Source organism: Ostrinia nubilalis, chromosome 3 (genome assembly GCF_963855985.1).
Source record: "Ostrinia nubilalis chromosome 3, ilOstNubi1.1, whole genome shotgun sequence".
Classification (NCBI taxonomy): Eukaryota; Metazoa; Arthropoda; class Insecta; order Lepidoptera; family Crambidae; genus Ostrinia; species Ostrinia nubilalis.
In genome coordinates this window covers 6,792,579-6,812,257 of record NC_087090.1, presented here as the reverse complement: position 1 = coordinate 6,812,257, position 19,679 = coordinate 6,792,579, and the positions used below count along the sequence as shown (strand labels likewise).

At 37.1% G+C, this 19,679-nt stretch overlaps 1 protein-coding gene across 4 annotated transcripts in view; it reads right to left on the bottom strand.

Annotated features, from left to right (window-relative positions):
- LOC135087757 (uncharacterized) overlaps positions 1-19,679 on the bottom strand; it is a 175,221-nt gene that overhangs the window by 7,554 nt on the left and 147,988 nt on the right. For all 4 annotated transcript variants that reach the window (XM_063982536.1, XM_063982537.1, XM_063982538.1 and 1 more), the window contains one exon: positions 5,654-5,725. In XM_063982536.1, the coding sequence (XP_063838606.1) occupies positions 5,654-5,725 (72 nt within the window). The remainder of the gene's footprint in view (positions 1-5,653; positions 5,726-19,679) is intronic.

The following is a 19,679-nucleotide window of genomic DNA, read 5'->3' as shown; positions in this document are numbered from 1 at the left end:
ACAGACAGACAAAAATTTTACTGATTGCATTTTTGGCATCAGTATCGATCACTAATCACCCCCTGATAGTTATTTTGAAAATATATTTCATGTATAGAATTCTGTCCGTCTGTACGTTCCTTATAGAAACAAAAACTACTCGACGGATTTTAACGAAACTTGGTACAATTATTCTTCATACACCTGGGCAGGTTATAGTATACTTAGGAATTCCCACGGGAACAGGAATTAGCGGGAAAATCATTTTGTATGAAAAATCTAAACGCTTAACGGAAGTTAGACGCTTGAAATTTGGCATGTAGGTACCTTAGTAAACTCAAAGCTTAGTTACAACAAGGAATTCCCGAAATTCCCACAGGAATTAGCGGGAAAATCCTTTTGTATGAAAAATCTAAACCGCTTAAGTAGACCTGAAGTGATGCAGTGACCGCGCGCTCTCCGCCCTCTATCTCGAAAACGGTTCACCGTATAAAAGAAGTTTTTAAACAAAATTTGTAGAGAATTTAGTATTCTACAATATTGATAATAAATACAAATATCAAAAAACCCATAGGAAATGAGATATTTCTAAAAAAAGCGCAAAAAACCGATTTTTGTGACCGTTGACCTTGAAATTTAATAGTTGCTTACACCCTACCATATGTAGGTTTTGAGACAACTTTTAGGGTGTCAATATACACGTATTTACAGACTTACAGCTGGGTATCTCGAATTCCGAGGTGAACTTACTATAATGACTGGACTATTATTGCAAACTACAGTATCATAAATCTTCCAGGCCAATGTACGTGATATGAAGGTCTTGACCTTTTTTTATCAGTATCATGCAGGGCGTTTATACCTACTCATACTGCACATTAATTATCGTGTTAATTAAACAAAGATTTTCTTGTAAACAGTTTACTTTCATGACATTTATTATTAGCATTACATTTATGTATATTGTGGCGAATACAAACAACCCAAAAGTCTTTAAAAGTAGGAGTGAATGGTCATCTTCTTTCTAACAAGATTGCATTAATTAACGGTGCAAAGCCCGACATACCTACTATAAAAATAAAAGTTTCTATGCAAGTCAGTTTCCTAATTTATTGTTATTAAATCTGGAAAATAGTTTACTGATAATATCTCATTTAGGGTGGATTCGACCAAACAAGAGTAAATATTAATCTCAGAATATGAGTATTTCCGTATGAGACCCTATTTCCCATACTGAAACTGTCAATGTGCCAGTTAGTTATACCAGGAGTTATTCTCGGATAAAAGTTTGGTCGAATCGGGCTTTACAATGACTTCTGAACTAGCCTAGCGCTATACTTACCTACCTACTTACTTATTCAGTAAAGAAGAGTATCTTCGGGTATACAGTTTTTATGTGAAATTTTAACAAAAAGTTACTTTAATTGGGTTCATCTATGATAGAGTACCTATTACCAAAACTGTTGTATTTGCTAACGTGGGTAGGACTATACATTTAATACCTAGTCTTTTTCGAGCACTGTATGTAGCTTAAAATTATTAGCTAATGCACTAATTAGCAATGGCGTACTGAACAAGTGTAATAATAACAGACTATTCAAAGGTGCCTACCGATGCAAATTGCTAATTAGTTAATTGGACTTTGTATTAACGTATGTAGGTAGGTTATCGTGGAATATGTTTATGACCGGCGACCGCACAATCTTAGTAATGAGCATTGGTGGAACTAGACATTACAAAATTATGGTTTATTTTTAAAGCCAATGTGCCGTAGATGTGAACCTTTCAATAACGAGCAAATTGAATGAAAGAAAAATTCGGCAGCATGTTATTGAAAAGTAAGAAACGTAGAAATTGTATTCAGTAGGTACTTTAGATAGGTACCAATAACTCTATGAAAATGTAACTTACAATGGCTCTAAACTCTAGACCCAACCCAACGCGACTCCACAGAGATTTACGAGTAAAATGTATTCGTATTCGAATTCATATATCATCAGTAAAATTAAAAAATCGAGTCCCAGGTCGACGCGAAGCGGTCGTAGCCGTAGGATGGAGCGCGTGGGTCTACTTTCTCAGAATAACGGGCCCGCCAGACCAGTGGGATCCGCTCGAGGCCACCTCTCGCCACACTTTTGACGAATAATATTAATATGTTCAACATACTTAACCACCGTTTAATATAATATTAAAATACATATTTTAAATTGATTCTATCACCATTTGATTGGTGTCCTCTTCCTCGTCATCGTGAAGTTTGCATATCATTAGTAGGTACCTATTTATTAAACTTTCTTCTAAAGTCCTACAAGAAATTATGTTTTATGAACCAGCTTTCAGTCAGCATTATACATATTATTATGAAAAAGCTAGTCTATTCTATTGGTCTCAATAGAATGAAATGTCTGTGGTAAGTATTGTATTGATTTTATTTAAGTAGGTAGGTAAGTGTAAGTAAATTATGTAAAAGTAATTTAACTTGTCGAATTAACTTTTTGAAACAAAAACTTACTGTGACCGCGCATATCACGTCGTGTTCGGTTAAAGCTCGCTTAAAAATGTTCCAGCGAATAGCGTGTATGAAAAAGTGTGCTCGCCAAATGTGTCCGCGGTCAGCCGCCAGTACAACATGAATTATTAATTGTAGACCAACGGTAGGTATAGTTCAATGACCCCAGACTACTTAGGCAACCCACAAATAAGCGAGCGCGTGTTGTTATTATTATTATTGATATAATTATTACAACGAAGAGCATCTTGGCATAATTTTCGTATGATTATCTTTAATTTAGATTTTAAAATTTGTGTGAAGTTCACTGTGGATTAAAATAATTGAAACATTAATTATAAATAGGGATTATGTAGCGACACGGTGCCCGATTGCAACTCATAATCGTTTGAGTTGTATGTAGGTACCTACGTACAGGAAAATTGCATATATGTAAAAAGCTTAAGAGCATAATACATAGGTATTATGTAGGAACGCTGCCACGAAATTCCGATCGACCAGCAGATCAAGCGCCGCAAGTGGAACTGGATTGGCCACACTCTCCGAAGGGACCCCGATCACATCCCTAAGCAGGCTCTGGATTGGAATCCCCAAGGAAAACGCAAACGTGGTCGACCCAGGCAAACTTGGCGGCGCACTGTAGCGGACGAGGCGAAGAAGATCGGCAAAACCTGGAGCGAGATCAAGCGAGAAGCTCAAGACCGAACGAGATGGAGGACTGTTGTGGACGCCCTCTGTCCCATCTAGGGGACATAGGACCATAAGTCAAGTAAGTCATTATGTAGGTATAACAAACAGTTCAATGTGGTAGGATTCTAACTATGTAATCATTACATAGAAACATTGTTATTAAAACACTTCCATAATCACATCATTTCCAAAAATACGAATCACTGATCGTGTACTTTACATGATATCAGAGTGACTTGTAAATTTTCTGAAAATTTTACATTCTTATCGGCTTACGTATAGGACTGGAATATGCGAGGTATTCGGTTACACATCGTAGGTCTACACTGGAACCGATCCAAATGTTGCATATGACGTGAGTGTTTACCAGTAAGCAGCTGTAGGCTAGGAATAAATACGAAATTGTGTGGGAGTTACGAAGGGTGTAAAAATTAGAACAGTTCCACTTTACGTAACATTATAACCATGCCATGGGAAATTGGGAATTTAATAAAGACTCGTGACATGAAACATGGTGGTTTTAATGGGTTGGTTAGTAACTGTAATAGAGCCCGGCGCTCCTAAAAGTTGAGGAGGAGGAGGAGGAAAAAGGAATTTAATATTAAATATCAACTGTAGACAAGTAAATAACTAATTAGTAGGTATTCATTATCCATAGCGCTATGCAAAATAAAGTGAATAATTAGGTTTAAGGATACACCATAACCACCATGTTTGTGTACCAGGGAAAATGTAGTCAAGTTAAATGTGTATTTTTCTTTTGCTTTATGTTAAAATGCTATCAAACTGAAAGTGGTTTTTACAATTGTCCAAGTATCTACATACTTACATAGTAGTGGTATGTGATGATAATGAAATACCTAAAACAATCTCTGGCTTTCTAAAACAATTACCCATCCAAAGTTTGTTATCTCGGCCACTGATAATGAAGGCGAGTCAGTAAGTACATCAATTAACGAATACCACGACACTTGGCTCACCCAAACATTTTAATGGACATGATGACTCTGACCAATTAAGTTCCCATTCGACCGTCGAAGACAAGAGAAGGTGGCATCTGACGTCATCAAATACTGCACTACTTTTAAAACTAACAGTAATATTGCAATGTTCAATTCATCTCAGTTGCTTGCTAAAATCAGATGAACGCAACGAGAATGAATCGAGTTCATTAGCTTTGTGCGCAGTAGTGTAGAGTATTATAGGTTGGAGAAATTTCAGTTGGAAATGGCGATAAGTTAGACATAATGAATTTTGCAAACGTTTAAATAGGATATTGTCAAGATTCAAAAATACTCGTTAGTACCTACCTTTGTTTTTTCAATTTCTTAAGTTTTTCCTATTTTCACAATTAATGGTACTGAAAAATATACAGAAATGTTTCTTAGTTATATTATTTGTAGGCAAAATGATTCCACTAACAACGGAAGAGGGACGTTCACGTCCTGCTTTATCTACATTCGTCATATTGATATGTCACGTCTCATGATATGGTGTGTATGATGATTACCATTATCTTTTTGCCGGTTCCGAATGTTACAGGCGACAATAATGTGTTTTAAATTTATGTAGCTCTCAAAATAATTAGGTAATTTAATATGAACTGATCAATTCTCAGCGGGTGGTTAAGTACCAGTGGCATGGCGACGTTAATGTAAACTGTGTTGTTAAGACAGCCTATTGTTTTGCTTCGTATCGTCACTGTATATTATATTGCCATAATGATTGACGAGCAGGCGTTGATCAACACGGCATGCGCGTTAAACTAAATATTCCATTGTATGAAACCTGACCAAAGCTCTATCTACTTGTGAATCTTTATCATAAATGTGCAGTTGCGAATAATCGAAAGCATTCGTGAATTTTAATTTGCGTGTTAAAAGAGGGATTTTTGAGGCAGTGAAATGTCTGGGGAGGATTCCAATTTCCGCAAAAATACGGCAGGATGGGGTATCCTCCCGGCAGAGTCGTTGTCGCCCCTGCAGAGAGGGGCCCGCGGCGCGTGCGGGGGGCGGCGGTGAGAGACGGGAGGGTGGGCGAGGGAGCTGCGTAGCCGCGAGGGTGGCGCTGCGCCTGCGCGCTGGCGCCGCAACCCCCGGGGACGCCGCATGTGCGCCGTCTCCCCTCGCCTCCGATACATTTGCTCCACGCTCGATTATATTAAGCACTCATTCAAGCCCTGGCACGCGATTATCGTCATAGCAACCATGCTCTTGTTCACTGTTGAATGAGCTCACCATAATCAATTTAGTAAACCGTACCTTATATTATGAAGTAGTTGAGTGAGACTACAATCTGTATTTTATTGATTCTTTTATCGGCTCTTTAAATTGCACCCCACTCATAATTACTGACATGGGTAGTACTGTTAACGTATTAGACTTTTCATCGTACATTGATTGATGCAATTAGATAACGAGCTTAGTAGATTTTCTTGCGGAGTTTTATAAAAAGTAGAGATAAAAAAATACTGACCGTTGGCGGAGCGGGCTGCGGGCGACGTGGCTTCCTTGCTTCGTGCGTTTTCTTTCTCCTTCCCGTTGTTCCCTGCGACAAAAATAATGTTTATTAGGTACTAAAAACTAAAGGGTAAGGTGTACCCACTTACGCGTAGTAAGGATTCAGAATTTACGTTGCACTTTTCATAAACGCGGACGACCACGCCAGAGTGCGAAAATTTGTGGTCCTACGAGATCACCTTTCTCTTTTCTCATAGTTTCGCTAAATTCGATGCATGTAGAGGCAATACAGATATTTATAATACGAGTAGTATATGAACTTCAATAAACTCTTATAATTTAAAAAATTAGGGTAAGATGAAGGATAAGGTAGAGCTACTCAACTTACAGAAAAAGGATTAAGTATCTACGACAGCTTTAGCTCTAGTTAAGATAAGACAAAGATTAGATCTCTTCAAAAACAAAAAATATTATCATAATGTGGTATAATCTAATTTGGTTAGGGATTTACACTTTGGGATTAACAATTACAAATCAATACTCAGAAAACACCTTATTGTTACATTTCTTATCCAATGACTTAAAACCTATGCCAGGCGTTGGATGATAAACGGCCTGATAACGTTGCTGGAAAATTTATCTAAATTGTTAACTCAGCTAAATTCGCGATAATGTACAAATTATTGCAAAGTTTTGATCACGTCGAAAATATTATGCGTCGGCCGATTCTTGCCGGTTTTGGTACAGTTAACAAATATACAGTTACCTAGTCGACAGACGCGTTTCTATAGGAGCATGGGGTGGGGACTGAGGGGTGAGACGAGAGATCTCACCCCACAATCCTTAGTTACTAAAATATTGACCGGTTTTATTAAATTGTACAGTAAAAAAGATTAAACATGTAGCTTATAATTTGATATGGACTTTAGACGTTTGTAAGTAAGTAAGTAATAAAAGTTGTAGGGGGATTTTTTGCCTCATTTTTTGTCTTCTAACTTTGAGCTCTACACCAATAGCGTAAGCTTTTTGAGTTATAATAAAAATGGAAACGGTGTTATGAAAGGCTAAAGTAAATTTTGTAAAACATAAATCTTGTAAGTAGCATGAAAAGATAATAATTTATTTAATATGGTCCAATAAACCTCTGTGATTTCAGGTTTCAAAGTGCTATTGACGTTTATATCACCTTGCCATGTTTATTATGGGCGAGCGTGATATCGACTGCGCTTCAGCTACATAGTTGCTTTCGATTTACTAAAATGGGTTCTCGTAAGGCTCAGTTGGCAAGAACCGACGATAGCGAGACACGTCGTGAGAGAAGTTGCATTCCCGGGAGGATCCCTTTTGCGTCGTAGCCTGTGAGGACCGGTTACGCGAGCGTTCACCCGGCCGCAGCACCCTTGCGAATTTTACGCCGCTCACTCTACATTGTCTCGATCGAAGCCAACATGAACATTTGAAATCATTCAAAATTTTTACCAGCTTATAAATCTAGCTTGAATTAAAATGACTATAAAATTATATTGAAATGAAATGAGAAATCATGATGTTTGCCGTCATCATTTTTGTAGAGTTCGGATTATCCTTGTTATGTTCGGCCGGCTATCGCGCGATAAAAGGGCAAATATTTTTATCGTTTATAGAGAAATGTTATCTTTATAATAAGGTAGGTATCGGTATTATCGATTGGTACCAACGTAAAAGGTTCGGTATATTGCACTGGAGCCGAGTGCGGTTGTTTGACGTCGCCGGACGGCGCGACCTTGGCAGTGGCGTTGACTCCCGCGGCCTCAAATCGCAACCGACCGTCGCGCCATAGATTTAACACATTAATCGTATAGCATCTGTAGACGGTTAATGTGGATATTTATGGAACTTACGTTAAATGGGCGTGTAACTATATGCTCGCTTGCTGCAGGACTTTGAAAAGTTGTTTGTCAAGAAAAACGAGCGTGTATTCAGGGATATCATGCTTGTATCACTTTGAATGGTCACCTGGTGTTTCGCGGAATACAGCACCAGCTGAAATTGCGGGTTCGAGGCCCACTGGGGGCAATTGTTATCGGTTGTTTTAATCACGGTCATTTATAACCTGCTTACTGACTCGAATAGATTAAGCCCCTATGACTGACGGTTCAGTGAATCTGACACTTAGCACACACGATAAGAATAAGAAGACTAGACTAATTTGTTTAAATGTTTATTTACGCTCAGTAAATTACAGAAAATGATAAAAAATGCGCGCCTGTCATATGCAGGAAAAACGCCTATCTTTTATCCTGGAGCACGATACGATTTCTTATTTCTCCGACCTATAAATAGCGCCCGGGGCACGGAATCGAAGGCAGGGCGCCGAGATAACTGAGCTTGAACAGGAAAACCAGTATCTGACGTGACTGGTCATGTAGTTTATGTGGTGTCGACTGACCAACCACAATTGAAAACCGCCAATCGAGGAAACAGTCTTGTATTAAATCTATAATTAGAACTGACGTAAAGTTTTCCTACACTAAAATATGTGGTGAGGAACGATACCGGTAAAGCTAAGGGGGCGTCCATAAATTACGTGAGACAATTTTGGCCATTTTTCAACACCCCCGCCACCCTTGGTGAGATTTGGTGAGATTTTGCCTGACCCCCTCCCCCACCCCCCTAATCTCACGTGATATTTAATAAAATGCCTATTTTGCAATGTCTATGCTTCGATTCTATTAGATTTATATGAAAAAATCAGTAACCCAGTGTCGTGCCACGCGCAGTGCAGGGTTCCGTAGCTTCCCGTCGTTTAGTAAGACAAGCAATTGCTTCAACCTAGGATCAGTTTTTTTATTCATAGTTAAAATAAGTAATTGTTAAATTTTGCTACTAATGGTTAAATATTAATACAATGTAAACGAATAGTTAAAAATGTAAGAACTAAAAAAGTCAAGTTAAACATTGTAAAAAAACATTTTTTTCTGTTATTTAACCACTTGTCATTTGACATCTGTCAAATTTGACTATTGGTTACTTTAACCACGAATACATAATATTTTCATACGTATGTAATGTCATTTTTTAGGGTTCCGTAGTCCTGACAAGGAACCCTAAGGCCCAGAACAGACGGTGAAACGCAACTGCAACGAAACTGCAACTGCTTGTTAAGTACTTTTGAGTTGCATCTAAGTTTCTGCCATAGCGTCCTTTGAGAAACCACACATGACGCGACCAGTTTGAAACTTTCAGTTTCATTCATCAGAATCATCAGAAAGTTGCAGTTTTGTTGCAGTTGCGTTTCACCGTCTGTTCTGGGCCTTATAGTTTCGATATGTCTGTCTGTCCGAGGTTTCGCTTGGAAACTATTGGCAGTGGGGAGCTGTAATTTTGTGAAGGTATGTATATTAATCACGCCGACAAAACTGTAAAAAAATTTTTTTTCTAGGGTAGCTCCCCTGCATGTAAAGTGGGGATGATTTTTTTCAAGGAAAACTATAACGGTTAAGATACATTACTTAGTTTAAGAGTAATAGTCATTTGACTCATGTATTATAAAATTTCTTAACCAGTAAAAAATCCTTAGAAGAAAATATGAAAAGTGGCTTGCTTCTGAAATATATTGTGGTAACGACAGACAACTACGGATCTTCTACACTGCGCGTGGCACGACACGCACTTGGCCAATTTTTACGCAATAGCAATGCCGATGACGTTTTTTTTTAATTTCGAATTTTCTTAATTTCGACATTTATTCTGCATCTTTAGTGTTCACAAATGCAGATGGAGGCATTTTTAGTTTAATTTGATTAGACGGTTTAGAATAAATTGTCATTATCATCATAAAAAAAATCATTTTTTTTACTTCAATAACCCAGTTTTCTGGCAATTTTACTCTATTTCTTGCGGGAAAAATTACGTGATATTTTCCGAGACCCCCCCTCTCCCCCACGTGAGATTTGGTGAGGTTTTCGTTGACCCCCTCCCCCCCCCCCCCCCCCCCTAAAAGTCTCACGTAATTTATGGACGCCCCCTAATTGGCTATGGCTTCACTGTTATTGTTTGCATTATCATGTATGTATAGTTTTAATTATAACTTGATAAAGTTAATTAATGTACCTACCTATAACAGGAAAATGACACAAATGTACAGCAAATTACCCCTTGTAATACAAAAGTACATAAAATATAGGTACTTGAGTTGGTTTTGACATTGATTTCTTTCCTTTCTTTTTCAACTTATAGACGTCTACTGCTGGACAAAGTCCTTCTACAACGACTGGTCCAGCGTTTTTATCGAGTACCTATCTACTAGGGTTTCTGATTTCTCGACTTATTTTTTTTCTCGAGTTTCGGGAATTCTCGAGGCCAAAGTCTCGAGTTTTCTCGGGTCTCGAGTCTTTTAATTAAAACTGTTGAAATCGGTTGAAATTTAATAACAACACGGGTTTTTATTAATGTTATAATGTGTCTGGGTTATAATCAATAATACTGTAAAGTTTCAACAAAATCCGTTCAGTAGTTTTTGCGTGAAAGAGTAACAAACATCCAGACATTCACACAAACTTTAGCATTTATAATATTAGTAGGATAATTATAACTTAGTAATTAACTAAAGGAACAAAAGTCATAAAGTCGCGTGTACTTTAAGGATAAATAACCATACATATCTGGAGCTCCAATTGAATCACTTGTTTTCCAAAGAACACAAGTCCAAATTAATAGAAAAATTACGATAATAAACCTACATTTACAAACAAAAAAAAACTTTTAAATAAATTTTTAAACTTAAAGATAACGACTTGAATAAACGTATTTACGAGTACCTAAACTAACAGATAGTTAACAAAAAAGTTTTCAGTCTTTAAATCAGTCAGTTATACAAACATAATAAAATATAGCATACTCGTAGGTGAACATTATTAGTTTCGGTTAAAATCATTACTTGCAAATCAAATTAGTTAAAAAAAGGAAAGACTAGGCCAGTCTAAACGCAACGTTAACCTATTAAATAGTTAAAAACTTACTTTTGTCTAAGAAAATAGGCTTTCAAGAATATTAAAGCTTCAAAATCGAAACTCGAGAATTCTCGAGCTCCGGTAATTTTTTTCTCGTCTCGAATGAAGCCAAATTTCTCGAGTTTTCTCGAGTTCGAGAAAGGTCGAGCAGAAACCCTACTATCTACTTATTACTTAACTAGCGGCCGCCCGCGACTTCGTACGCGTGGATCCCGTTGTACCCCCTTCATCTATCTTACGCGGTTTAGATTTTTTCATACAAATGTTTTTTCCCGCTAACTCCCGTTCCCGTGGGAATTTTGCATTATCCTGTTGTAACTAAGCTTTAAGTTTACTAAGATACCTGCATTCAAATTTCAAGCGTCTAACTTAAGCGGTTATGATTTTTCATACAAAAGGATTTTTCCGCTAATTCCCGTTCCCGTGGGAATTCCTAAGTATACTATAACCTGCCCAGGAGTACGAAGAATAATTGTACCAAGTTTCGTTAAAATCCGTCGAGTAGTTTTTGTTTCTATAAGGAACATACAGACAGACAGACAGACAAAAATTTTACTGATTGCATTTTTGGCATCAGTATCGATCACTAATTACCCCCTGATAGTTATTTTGAAAATATATTTCATGTACAGAATTGACATCTCTACAGATTTATTATAAGTATAGATAGATGAAGAGATTGAAGATGTCAAACAATGACCAGAATATTATCGGCATCATTCTTCAGTTATACGTTCAATAAGGCTGAGTTCCACCACCTAACTTCGACGGTAACTATAACGATAACCGGTGCTTTTTGTATGGAGTTTGACAGATTTTTGACGTTTGTCAAAGTTAAAGTAAAATGGTGCAACCAAGCCTTAATGATTTTGTTTCATTGTATGCAGGGTGCAATAAAATCATCGCAACAATAAAGAATACCGTAAGCTTTATAAAAATTTTAGGTATGTAAGTACCAAACTACTGACATTGCGTGGGTTTTGAAGTGCTCCAAATTCATTGTTCGAAAATCTGCTGTATAAAGCATGTGATACTGCATGCTGCATGTAACGGAAAGTTTAAAATCTTATTGATTGAAGTATTCTGTTTTGTAAGTATTAAAGAGGAGTATATTTACAATTTCCAGTAAAAATTGATCATCTTCAATGGCCCTATCTAGGTTCCTATAGACTTGCAGTTAGGCTTAAATTGTTGCAAATCTAATGAACTTTTAAGTAGTACTGAATCCGTTTGCTAAAAAATGTATAATTTGTAGAGTAGAAAGTTAAAAATAACTCTCAAAATTTCACAGTTTCTAGGCTCCCAAACTCGGACCACACACATTTAGGACCAAATGAACATAAAAAATATTTTCCAGCTTGATGGGAATTAATTCCTGAAAACGTTGTTTTTGGTACCAATTTTATTTGCCCATACTTCAACTTTCAATATTAACTCTACATTTAGTTGGGTTATTTTGGAAAATCGCAATATTCCATGGAAAACTGCAACTGCCCACTTATGTCTAAATGTAGAATTTGCTAACAAAGTAGCATGATACTGTGAGCTAAATAATATTTCCAGAGAAGCGCTGCACAGTAGCCGAAGTGCATTCGCCAGTTGTGTGCACAGGTGGCCGCCGGTATGTGGGTGACGGCCAAGCACTTGCGTGTCGTCTCGCTCGCTTTTAAATAAAAACGACAAAACACATGCGCGAGCAAACGACCCTCCTTCGAGTAATGTCTAGACGTTCTGGATAGGTTTTTGTAGCTTCTATAACTGGAATTGGTGGCGAGATTTTGTTGCGGGAAGTGCAATCATTAACGTGTATCTTTGGCCATAAAAGTCGAGTTAAAGTTGTCTTTTACGCTCGTTTAATCTCTGTGTTCGCGATTTATTACATTTTCTCTTATCATAAAGGTGAGGCATATTCAATTTACATAAATACTATTTTGTAATTACCTACTAATTGTACTGGTTTACATATAAAGTCAAGTGTCACCAAATAGCAATCGTAGTGGCAGTCGAGCTTGGCGCCTTGCCATATCGGATTACCACGAGGCCTTAGTCGAGCGTGATGCGAAAGGATACCACAGAGGTTAACCTTAGTGATCTCACGCACAATAGTTCTAAGCAGATTATGAAAAATATTGCTCTACATTTCACGCTAGCCCGATAGAAAGTGCAACATTTGCTCAAGCGAAAACGTGCAAATCGACCGAATTTAACTTAGCAACACAGCGTGACTCAAAGTTTTTGTGAAGATGCGCCCCAGTTCAAAGATAATTTATGTTTCATTTTACAGATTACTTTTTTACGCGTCTGTACTGGACCATATGGCACTGCTTAGTTCCCGACAAAGTCATATCCATAAAAGGCTTGTGAAGTTTTAATTCACTGACTTGTAGAGCTCGACCACACGGTTGTAGTATTTATGGATATTTTGCCTTTAAAGTATTAATTACATACAAACACAATTTGTACCTACCTACCTAAGGTTTAAAAATATTTTACAAAGTACACTAAGTACTTATATGTTTTGAACCACAAACGTATTTGTGATGTATTTGAAATTCTATGTATTTACTTGTGTGAGTCTTTTTCCTTTAGGACCAGGGTAAACAATATGGCAAACAGGATTATCTTTGTGTTTGTCACAAAACTCACAAAAAACCTAAAGTTTACAGGATAAATCAATCAGGGAGGAAATAATATTATACTCGGAATATTTTTGGTGCCATATTATGTTTAAACAATGCCAATTTGTTGTACCTACAGGTAATTTGTTTTTTTTAAAGGATAAATGGTTACGGAATTATCCCTTTCTGGATGTTATTTTACTGTAGTCATTATTTTTTTATATTTTACTAACCATGAATAGTAGTAATTCTTTAACAAATGTCGGTTAGGTGTGCGTTTGCGACTATAATTACAGAGTGCCAGTACAGTCATCCCTAGAGTCATTGAAGCTCGCAAGCACGTGGGCCTCCAAGGTTATAACGCAAGAGTGCGATTGATATTCAATAGATACCATAGAGCCCGATGAAAAACTACGTACGTAGGAAGCACTAACTATTTCTCGTTACATGTACGTGTTCAAATAGGTAATCGCTTAGGTATTCATCGCATCATTACCCAGAACACATGAGTAAAGCAACTGAGTTAGTATCCTCTTGTTAGTAGGAAGTTCATTAAAACTCACAGATAAATATAGTTTTAGCGTCAAATGACTAAGTTGCTAAATAATTTCAATCCTCATGCATCTGATGTTTTTTCACGATTTTGTCATTGACCCCATACTAAAACGTGTTTGTTTGTCGAGCGCATTCGTGACTTGGATTAATATAAAATCTATAACCTGAATGTATAGAAAACCTGTTTAAGAGCTTCGGCTATTTTGTTGGAATTGCCCTAAGCTCCTGCTACCTGCTAGGTCAGCTTATTAACCACCTCTACCTTTTCGACTTCATGAATAAAATAAAAATATCAGCCGATTAATTAATCGACTCTATAAATCCTAAATATCTACGAGTACCTCTACATAATATAAAAGTAAGAGCATCATATAGGAGGCTTATTATTCCGGCTGAATGTGCGAAACACGTTCCGAGTTCCAGACATGACTATTGATCCTGTTCTACCACAAAGGCCTGTAGGTAAGTATAGCTAAGTTCTTCGTATTTTAGGGGTTGTGGAAAGTTTAAAGACACCATTGATATTGTATTGTGTCATGGTTAACGGTCGTAAGTTCAAATAAGTGATGGAGCTCTACGTCATGGTTACAGAAATGTGCAATCATAAAGGTCCTATGTGAATGTTAATTAATAATTACAATTTAATTATGGAATATCAATAATTTCGAAGAATCTATCTTAGATTAGGTATGACGAGGACCGGACATGAGATTGGGCCGCGGGCGGATGCCCGAGCATTAGCATGCGCGCCGCGGCGACGGCGACACTGCGCAGGGAGCACGTTCGCTTGCCTCCACAGATCGATACCGTCCCGTTACCCTATTCCCTTATTTTGAACTTTACGTTCCCGGGATAAGGACAGGGTGTGTCCACCAAACCAGGCGCGGTATACGCGTAAAACATATACTTAGACGCAATGAATTCCTATTCAAGGGGTGCTTACTCACTGGTATCTCGCACTTCCCATGGCTTCTAAGTAATGTTGGGAACTTACTAAGCACATGCTTGTGCGAATTTCAAATTGGGATTCCATAATTGGCTGTTTAACGTACGGAATCTTCCATCCATTGCATTTTACCATTCGAAAGTTCCGTTAAAAGCCTGTCCAATTATTTAGTAGTTTGATTTAGTACCTACATAAATTACAGTAAAAACATCTGCAATATTATTATGGCACTGTGAATATAACTCTATTAATTTATTTAGTTGCCGTTATTGCAGTTTCCTTATTTTAAAAGTGTTGTTGGGCGCACGAGCAAACTAACTTGATTACGAAGTCAGAATAAAACAAAATATTTTCCTAATAATGCAGTATTAAAATTGATGAAATTTATAAATTGCAGGTGTATTGTATATACCTGCCCATAATGCCAAACATAAGGACTCTAATCTAGAAGTTGCCGAGATGATAAGAGCTGATATCTGCCAGTTCACATAACATCGTGATAATGATACATTTATCAGATTGTATTATCGGCTGGATATTAACGATGACGGTTAAAAGAGCATGCATGAAAATAAATATTTAAGTAGGTAAGTATTCCAGTTTTACCAAGCGGTTTAGTGTCATAAAATATTTTCCAGCAACGATTGTTTTAAATAGCTGTGGGAATTTTTAGAATACGCCAATGTTGGCATATTTCCAAATTATTCGGATTGCAGTAACACACAAACTCAGTTTTCGGTACCGTTTCTTAATCGTAAAATCTGAATGTAGAGACGAAAACCCGCTCTAGTATCTTTAACTACATGAGGTAACTTCCTAATTCCAGGGTTTAAGTTTAATAATACTGGGCGTTGATAGTTTCGTAAATATATCTCTTAATATGTCACAGTTTGCTTAATAAAGAATGTTTTTCGAAAGTCGCAAGTCCTCGGTAAGTAGATACAGCCGACTGTTCGAGTATCTAGGGCGATGTGCCGGCGCGGTACTTCTGCGGCTGCGGTCTTGGCCTCAAAGCCGGCTGCCATCTTTGGTAGCGACCGGTTTCATACCAGACCGGCTTTGGAGCTAACAGTTCAATCTCTATAACATTTATTTGCATAAACGTATGTTCAAGAATAAGAACCTAGAACGTACAGCGATGTTTATTTGTTAATGTTCGCGATTGCGACACAAAGGGCATTATGCTTTCTGCGCATTAATTATTTATGCGAGCAATAAATAATAGTTGAGTCAGAAGGCGTTATTATCTACTTTCGCGTCTCTATTAATCACGGAATATGGGTGTATTGGCATCCTCGGGGCGACGCGAGTGCGGCTGAGTCACGCAGCGACAGGAGGGCGAGGATGGCGATGGCGGCCGACGTCTGAATCACTGCAGCGCGCCATGCCTTACTATTATGCACATACTGATGTCGCAGGTAACAGAATCGCCATTGTATGCTATTCACTATTGTGCAGCCAAACTTTTTAGGCCCCGTGAGCGATTGTTAGCGCCTTATTATTACGCAGCTCGAATGGGCCGGTTTATTTAGATTGGAATAATAACAGGATTTTAACTCAACCAGCAGTTGTCTGTTAATGTTCACAATCGCGATTGTGAATTGAATAGGTAGGTACCTAAATGAAAAACATATGGTTTAAATATGTAGGTACTGTACATCGTTTTATTTATAAAATATGTAAAACAGTCATCAGGAAAATATTTAACAGGAATAAACTTCCTTTACCTAATAGCCTATGTGTTGAAACTTTGAAACGTACCTACCTATCTACGTTTCAAACGTTGTCGCGTATCTACGTGAGCAAATTATAATTAATTCTAATAATTCGTTTACTACGTAAAATGCCACACCACAGTAATGGATGAGTCATACTTTATGTACTTAGCTTTGTGATATTACATACCGGTTGCAGAATACAAGCAAGATACGTACTGCTAGCGCCATCTGTTGGCGTGTGAAGGAAGTGAAAATTTAAGGGGCAGTTTCGTTGGGTGCTGACATTGCATAAATTGCTAACCATACTTTAGGAATCGAAGATTTTTTCGACGACAAATTCATTGATTAATAGTTATAATAGGTACGAGTACAATGCATTTAATCACATGCGCTTTATGCACATGGGTATTTTTATTTAGCTTTTTCTCCTTTCTGATTTTAAAAACTTAATTCCGCAATCTATGGTAATAAGACCGTTAACGAGGTAATTCTTTATAATTAGTACTTTGTTAATTGACTTTTATATTTTATTAAATTATGTCTTTATCTGCGGTCAGTCTGGTTTGCTTTAATTATAAAATTTTCGGTCATGGAGACTTGAGTTACTTTTTTGCAAAAATTTGGTAAGCTTAGTTAGCTCTTTTAACGCTCCTCGTTAAAATTAAATACAGTGTATGATGATGACTAACAGTAAAATTAGTGTAAAAGTTGATTTAGTTAAGGTACAGCGCAGTCGAAGACGTTTATTTAAATAGCCAAAAAAGAATCAGGACGTACCAGTATAGCGTTGATTTCTTTGTTGCAGTAATATAAATTTATGTAGGTTCTACTGTCTTTATTTAAAAAGTAAACCTACCTACTACTACTGTCTTTATTTAAAAAGTCATAACAAGACTATCTCATTATAATTATAAACATTGATAACAATACATACCGCAATTCCTTTGTCTCATTAATGTTAAATTAAATAGGTGTACCTACATTTACTATTACAATGAGGGCTATCGTTTTTATACTTAACAGTTGGCACCCCTGGCGATTGACAGGACCTTACTCTACAGTGACGCCATATTGATGAGTGCAAATGCGATAGTCCTACTACCACTTTCGCGCTCACCAGTTGGTGCCACTGTCTTCGCTACTAGCAAGTGACAGGACCTTACTCTACAGTGGCGCTAACTGGTGAGCGCTAAAACGATAGCCCTCATTCTGACGATTCATAACTATTGTATAAAAATCTATGTAGGTAGTTATAGGAAAGTTCTCAAAATTTCAGTTGACTGCATTATTTTGCTTGTGCTTTCGATTATGCTTTTTCGATTAATTATTTAAAGATGTAGAATGAATGATTAATTGGTTCAGTGGACGCGAAACAATGTAATGCATGATTCAAGGCAGGTCCCAGGGGCCGACGCATATGTGCTGAACTCTTTGATATTTTTCGACGTGACATTTAGGGTATGACGTGTCCTACTTTATGACGCATTGACTCACCTTTTACATGGGCACATTCGCCAGTAATATCAAAAGTATGTTAGAAGAAATATAATTAAGTTAAAGCACCTGGTTTTTAATAAAGAAATGGGCATGCTCATCACCTTCATACTTACTCAATATCAAACTTCACAACCTCTACATAAGCAAAAATTCGACGGAAAGCGTCGAAGCGTCTATAAACTAGGTATTCCCTATGTTAGGTTCATCATCAACTAAAAATAAACGCAATTTCCAAACCCTACAGTGAAGAATGTTGATAAATAAAGATAGATGTGACTGATACACCTGGCGAAATGTATCCTTAATTACCTACATCAAATCCGGTTTTCCTAACAGGTTGTTCTTCGTTTCGGGCATAGCCGTTTGTGATTTAAAATCATCATGTTGAACAAAGCTTGCCAACAAATTAGATAGGCCTATTGACATGCGTTTTTCAAACATAGCTGTTTCAATATTGCTTATTATGTAGCTACGATTAGGTATGACGCCATAGACGCGATGAAACGGTGGCTTAACATGTGTGTCGATCATGTATTGTGAGGTGAGGTGATAATCTTATCCGTAACCACAGAATAATGGGCATGGACCGGTAGTTAACTTGTACAGCGGGGTATACACGCAACCGTCTAAGAATAATCTGGATCTTATGCCATTTAAAACTTTTATGGGCAGTTGTTTATTTTACGAGTGTTTATTTTATCACCACATGTTGTTCGCATGGGGTCGGACAGGCCCGAGTGATGACTTCTCGCTTGCTAGTTTACGGATGGTCGTTTTGGCGTACGCTCAATTCGTTTGACTGGTCATTTTATCCGGCTTGTTGTAGGTATAAATATGTTCTGGTGACCTGAAGTCTAAACAGCTAGATTTTGATAATCAGGTACAGTAAGCTATGTCAACTGCCATGAGAATTTACGTCTGTTTTTTTAATTAAGGGACTGTTTCTACTTATCGTTGTATGTGACAGTGGAAAGTAAAATACGCTAACTTTTGTAGATCGATCCAATTTACCTAGATAACCATATACTTATATTATAGTCTTTTGTATTAAGGTAATATCTAACCTATTATTTTAGGGAACCGTGCTCAAAAGGTAGAGTTTCAGGTAGAGGTTTCCATCTGCCTTTTTGCCTGAAGTGATTATTTTCGTTAAACAGTTTTCAAAACGTGTAGGCGATGGTAAAACGATGTCAAGATAAAGTGGGGATGAGACGAGATAGAGATAACGAAGGTAAGGAACCCTCATACCGCGAGGGTAGCTCATTCATAACAGTTAATAACATGTTATTTTTTCAGTAAGATCTACTTAGATACGTACCTACCTACTTAAGCATTCTAGATCGACATTAGGATTCACTAATGTAAATTTATTCAATTAACTTTAAAAAGGGTGGGTGTATGTGTGGGTGGGTCGATATAATTGTAGTCACCATCTAATTAAATATGTAGCTAGGGTAATCGTAGTTAATTAGTTGAAGCATCCTGTGTGTACCATTATGAAATTATATTAATTAATAAGTACTGATGTTCATTTAGAAATGAGCAAGCGTGTAAATAAACAAAAAACTCTATTATTTATGACTAAACTTAATTACTTACTTACTAAGTCTGCAAGCAAATGTATGGAAAGTGGACATAGTAGTCAATAATCCTGATATTTCTCAACTGAACCATGTAACTAACGGCTGTATTTTTTTTAATAATTACTTATGTCTGT